The 6000-nt window shown below is 47.0% G+C and overlaps 1 protein-coding gene across 3 annotated transcripts in view; it reads right to left on the bottom strand.

The window, feature by feature from the left end:
• ANAPC5 (anaphase promoting complex subunit 5) overlaps nucleotides 1-5541 on the bottom strand; it is a 47776-nt gene extending 42235 nt beyond the window's left edge. For 2 of the 3 annotated variants that reach the window (XM_008004984.3, XM_073021158.1), the window contains exons 1-2: nucleotides 5237-5541; nucleotides 269-348 (exon numbers count right to left, since the gene is read on the bottom strand). In XM_008004984.3, coding sequence (XP_008003175.3) covers nucleotides 269-348; nucleotides 5237-5443 — 287 coding nt within the window. In that variant the 5' untranslated portion in view covers nucleotides 5444-5541. The remainder of the gene's footprint in view (nucleotides 1-268; nucleotides 349-5236) is intronic. The other variant, XM_073021159.1, reaches the window with a different exon arrangement.
• Between the last annotated feature and the right edge of the window lie 459 nt (nucleotides 5542-6000).

Raw genomic sequence — 6000 nt, forward strand, 5'->3', positions numbered from 1 at the left:
TCACCTGAAGTCAGGAAGTCCAGGCTGCAGTGAGCCCTGATTGTGCCACTGTACTCCAGCCTGGGCAACAGAGTGAAACCCTGTCTCCAAAAAAAAAAAAAGCTATCCATTTTTCAACAACAAAAAAAAAAACCTAAGTAAAAGTTCTTGGGAAAACAACCTAGAATAATAAAGGTATCTTTTTAAAAGAATTAACTACCACATACCCTTTTGTGATTTTCGTCTACCTTGACACCTTTTCATATATAAAGAAGAAAATGAAGTTTACCTGATCTGCACTGAATTTGCCAGTTGTGGACAAGATTCTTCAATTAACTTGTAAAGTTTTGACAGTGTAATATCTGGGCCCTGTGTAAAGGGGAGATAGGGAGGTATGGATACATTTTAAAGAGCTGGAGACTGATAAAGAATTGCAAACATAAATTCATTTATCAACCCCTCTGCTTTAATAATCACTCCAAATATGCAAATAAGGATTTTTCTGTGTACCTAAAACACTAAAGTAATACTTCACATTTGCATACCATTTTTGTCTAGTCAGTGGAATGGTCTAAAATAGAAAAAAAACATAGGATTTATAGTCTGAGGATCCACTGTTCCTTCCTTCTTAATTTTGTAATCATGGCGAAATTGTGACCTCTGAGTCCTAGTTTCCTTCATCAACAAAATGGAGATAATAATATATCCCTTGTTTTTGGCAAAGATTAAATAAGATAATACGAAGTGCTTTGTAAACTGGAAAACACTATACAAATACTATTTTTCACAAACATAATCTCATTTGATCTTCTCCCAAACCTTGTAACATAGGCAGACATACTATGCGCTGAAGTCTACAAAGAGTACCACGAGAGGCCAGGTGCAGTGACTCACGCCTATAATCTCAACATTTTGGGAGGCCAAAGCGGGTGGATCACCTGAGGTCAGGAGTTCAAGACCAGCCTGGACAACATGGCAAAACCCTGTCTCTACTAAAAACACAAAAATTAGCCAGGTATGGTGGCATACACCTGTAGTCCCAGCTACTACTCGGGAGGCTTAGGCAGGAGAATGGCTTGAACCCGGGAGAAAGAAGTTGCAGTGAGCCAAGATCATGCCACTGCACTCCAGCCTGGGTAACAGAGCAAGACTCCGTCTCCAAAAAAAAAAAAAACCAGTACCATGAGGAACAAGAGTATGCAACCTCAGCTACCAAGAAGATTACAGTCTAGTTGAGATTTAAAACTAAATACAGAATCTTTTTCAGAGAATAAGGTGACTGCATATATGCCAACTTTAGATGTGGATAACCCAGCAATTGCACTTCTAGGGGAGTTATTTTGGCATGCATTGTTTGAAATGAAGAAAAACTGAGAAGAGCCTATAAGTCCAACAGAGACTTAATTTATAATACAGAGTTGAATTATGTTGCTTTTCTTACTGTGAAATATAATGCAGCCATTAAAAAGACCATTCAGGGCCTGGCGCAGTGGCTCACGCCTATAATACCAGTGCCTTGGGAGGCTGAAGCAGGCAGATTACTAGAGGTCAGGAGTTCAAGACCAGCCTGGCCAACATGGTGAAACTCCATGCCCAGGCTGCTCTTGAACTCCTAGGCTCAAGTGATTCTCCTACCTCGGCCTCCCAAAGTATAGGCACCCAGCCAAAAATTAACTAATTTAAGAAGTCAAACAGTTAGTAAAGGAGTTGAGGTCTGGCTGGAATGCTACTACATGAACTCTACATACATTTTGATTAAAACTGTACAGCAGGGGGCCAGGTGTGGTGGCTCATGCCTATAATCTCAGCACTTTGGGAAGCTGAGGCAGGTGGATCCCTTGAGCCCAGGAGTTCAGGACTAGCCTGAGCAACATAGGGAGACCTCATCTCTACTAAAATTTAAAAATTAGCCAGGCATGGTGGCAGGTGCCTGCAGTCCCACCTACTTAGGAGACTGAGGTAGGAGGACAGCTTGAGCCCGGGAAGTGGAGGCTATGGTAAGCTATGATCACGCCATGGCACTCCAGCCCAGATGACTGAGGGAGTGAGATCTCACTACTCTAAAAAAAATTGAAAAACAACAGGCCAGGCACGGTGGCTCAAGCCTGTAATCCCAGCACTTTGGGAGGCTGAGGCGGGCGAATCACGAGGTCAGGAGATCGAGACCATCCTGGCTAACACGGTGAAACCCCGTCTCTACTAAAAAATACAAAAAATTAGCAGGGCGTCATGGCGGGCACCTGTAGTCCCAGCTACTCGGGAGGCTGAGGCAGGAGAATGGCATGAACCCGGGAGGCAGAGGTTGCAGTGAGCTGAGATCGTGCCACTGCACTCCGGCCTGGGCGACAGAGCGAGACTCCGTCTCAAAAAAAAAAAATTAATTAATTTTAAAAAATAAATTTAAAAATAAAAAATTAAATAACTGTATAGTAGTTAGCCAGTTTAAAAACCAGAAAGGAGAATTCCAAACAGCAAAAAACAGCATGAGCAGGAAGGTGAGAGTTAAGAGACCAGAATCACTGTTTTTTTCTTTTTTTTTTTTTTTGAGACGGATGCCCAGGTTGGAGTGCAGTGATATGATCTTGGCTCACTGCAACCTCTGCCTCCTGGGTTCAAATGATTCTCCTGCCTCAGCCTCCCGAGTAGCTGGGACTACAGGTGCACACCACAATGCCCAGATAATTCTTTTGTATTTTTAGTAGACATGGGGTTTCACCATGTTGGACAGGCTGGTCTCGAACTCCTGACTTCAAGTGATCCGCCCACCTCAGCCTCCCAAAGTGCTGGGATTACAGGTGTGAGCCATCGCACTCGGCCTTTTATTTACCAAAATTTTAGTATTCCAGCTTTAACAATGGAGGGAAATGGCCGGGCGCGGTGGCTCAAGCCTGTAATCCCAGCACTTTGGGAGGCCGAGACGGGCGGATCATGAGGTCAGGAGATCGAGACCATCCTGGCTAACACGGTGAAACCCCGTCTCTACTAAAAAATGCAAAAAACTAGCCGGGCGAGGTGGCGGGCGCCTGTAGTCCCAGCTACTCGGGAGGCTGAGGCAGGAGAATGGCGTAAACCCGGGAGGCAGTGAGCTGAGATCCGGCCACTGCACTCCAGCCTGGGCGACAGAGCGAGACTCCGTCTCAAAAAAACAAAAACAAAAACAAAAAATGGCGGGAAATGCATTTATAACAATAGCAAATGTGTCTAGCCCTGGGAGCTATAAGTTATAAAGACACCCCTTTTATTTAACCGGGTAAGTCTCTTAACCATGGTGTCCTCAGTTCTCCCCTCCTCCCATTCCCCTCACCCACAAATACAAGTGATAATTTTTTTTAAAATCCTTTATAAACTATACTAAGGAATATAAATGCAACTCTAGATACTAATTTTATTATCTCTTAAGATCCCATAATATGGAGGCCCAGGAACCCAGATCTGTTTCTGCCATCAGTATTACTCAAAAGAGAATGCTTATCCATCAAGACACAGCTTCACACTTTCTGTAAGAAATCCTCGGGCCGGGCGCAGTGGCTCATGCCTGTAATTCCAGCACTTTGGGAGGCCGAGGCGGTCAGATCACGAGGTCCGGAGATTGAGACCATCCTGGCTAACACAGGTGAAACTCCGTCTCTACTAAAAATACAAAAAAATTAGCTGGGCATGGTGGCAGGAGCCTATAGTCCCAGCTACTCGGGAGGCTGAGACAGGAGAATGGCGTGAACCCGGGAGGCGGAGCTTGCAGTGAGCTGAGATCCGGCCACCGCACTCCAGCCTGGGCGACAGAGCGAGACTCAAAACAAACAAACAAACAAACAAAAAGCGTCTCCATTCACCTGAGTGCACTCATCCACCTCTATCGCATTTCATTAATTTTACAAAAAACTACTCAGACTTTCCAGGAGGCTTCGGGAATGTACCGCTAAACAAAAACAGAACTAAGTACTGCGCTCATGGAGGTTACCGTCTAATGGGGGAGAAGGCCATCAATCACGTAACCATGAATATAAATCGAAAAGCACAACTGCTGTAAGGGAAGGTATATGCCCTATGTGAACACACTAAAATGAAAATACTAGTAACACTGAGCATTTACTACATATAGTAACAGTTTCTACTACTGTTCCCATTTTACAGACAGAAAACTGAGACCCAAATGAATTAAGGAACTTAAGTATCTGAGCTAGACCTGTGTCTGCAAAATGAAATAACACATGACAACTGGGCGCAGTGGCTCACACCTGTAATCCCAATACTCTGGGAGACCAGGCGGGAGGATCGCTTGAGTCCAGGAGTTCAAGACCAGCCTGGGTAATATAGCAAAACCCCGTCTCTACAAAAAAAAATTTAAAACTTAGCTGGGCGTGGTGGCCTGCTCCTGTACTCCCAGCTACTTGGGAGGCTGAGGTGGGAGGATCACTTGAGCCTGAGAGGTCAAGGTTGCAGTGAGCCCAGATCACACTACTGCACTCCAGCCTGGGCGACAAAGCGAGACCCTGTCTCAAAAAATAATAATAATTTAAAACAAATTTTAAGCGAAGTGCTTAGCACACAGTTAAGTATTCAATCAATGCTCGTCCTTGGCTTTAAGCCTTTTTTTTTTTTTTTTTTCTGAAACGGAGTCTTGCACTGTCGCCCAAGCTGGAGTGCAGTCGCGCGATCTCGGCTCACTGCAACCTGCGCCCCCCAGGTTCTAGCGATCTCTGCTGCCTCAGCCTCCCGAGTAGCTGAGATTCCAGGTGCCCGCCACCACATCGGGCTAATTTTTTGTGTTTTTAGTAGAGACGGGGTTTCACTACGTTGGTCAGGCTGGTCTCTGAACTCCTAACCTCGTGATCCACCCGCCTGGCCCTCCCAAAGTGCTGGGATTACAGGCGTGAGCCACCGCGCCCGGCCCGGTTTCATGGCATTTTTACTATTTATTACAGTCCTCTAGGACAGGGAACCTGTATGACTTATCCCTGTATCTCCAACGGTCCATTTTACAGAAGACACAGGATCTGAGACTCTAACTCTCAGCTAATAAATACTGGAGCCAGACATGAACTTGCAAAAAAAAAAAAAAATGCATGCAAAGCGCCTGGCCCACCGTAAACGCTCAGTACGCATTAGCTAGCGGTAGTAGCTATCTTTATTTCTTCACGTTCCTTCAGGCAGGGTGAGTATCTAATGCACACACGTGTCTTCAAGCCCAGGGTTCCGCACAGAGCAGATGCTCAGTAAAAGTTTGCTTCACGAACAGGAGCCAGCGGTCGCCTCTCACCTGCAGCAGGGGCAGGAGCAGCTGGTTGAGCCTCCGCCGCTCCATGAGGCTGACGGCGCCCTCGCCTGTGCGGCTCATCTCGTTCAGCAGCACCAGCACAGCGATCTTGTACGGCGTCACCCAGTCCTTGATGCCGAACACATTGGCGTGCACCACCCCATTGGTCATCATGGGATTGAAGTAGAGGCTCTCGTGGACGCTGGCCATGGCGGCCCGAGACTAAGTCCCGGGCCCGCGGCGCGCTGCCGCCAGTTTTCACCACAGGGCGCAACACTACCGGGTCTACATCTCCGCCCGCCCCCACAGTATCCCAGGAAACAGGCATCCGCGTGCTCGCGGCATGTTGTTAACCAATCAGAGCAGTCGATCAGAGCACATGGGATGGCCACAGCCAATCAGAATGCACAAGAGTGCGGCGCGGGTTGCACCCAAAGACCGATTCCCTACAGAAACTCTCGTCGAGTGGGAGCAGGTTCCCAGGCGACGTGGACGGGGATCGGATGGAAGGCAAAGTCGACGCTTGGGGTCAGGGCGGAAGGGACTAAGGAGCTCCCCATGTGGTTTTGTTGTTGTTGAGAGGATATCTCGCTATGTTTCCAAGGCTGGAGGGCAGTGGTTATTCATAGGCGCCATCAAAGAAGTACTGCACCCTTCCAAATCCTGGGCTCGAGCGATCCTGCCGCCTCACCCTCCAGAGCTGCCGGGACTACAGGCAGCGCGCCTGGCTTGTTCGTGTAATTTGAAAATAGTTCAAATTCAATGTT

Source organism: Chlorocebus sabaeus, chromosome 11 (genome assembly GCF_047675955.1).
Source record: "Chlorocebus sabaeus isolate Y175 chromosome 11, mChlSab1.0.hap1, whole genome shotgun sequence".
Lineage (NCBI taxonomy): Eukaryota > Metazoa > Chordata > Mammalia > Primates > Cercopithecidae > Chlorocebus > Chlorocebus sabaeus.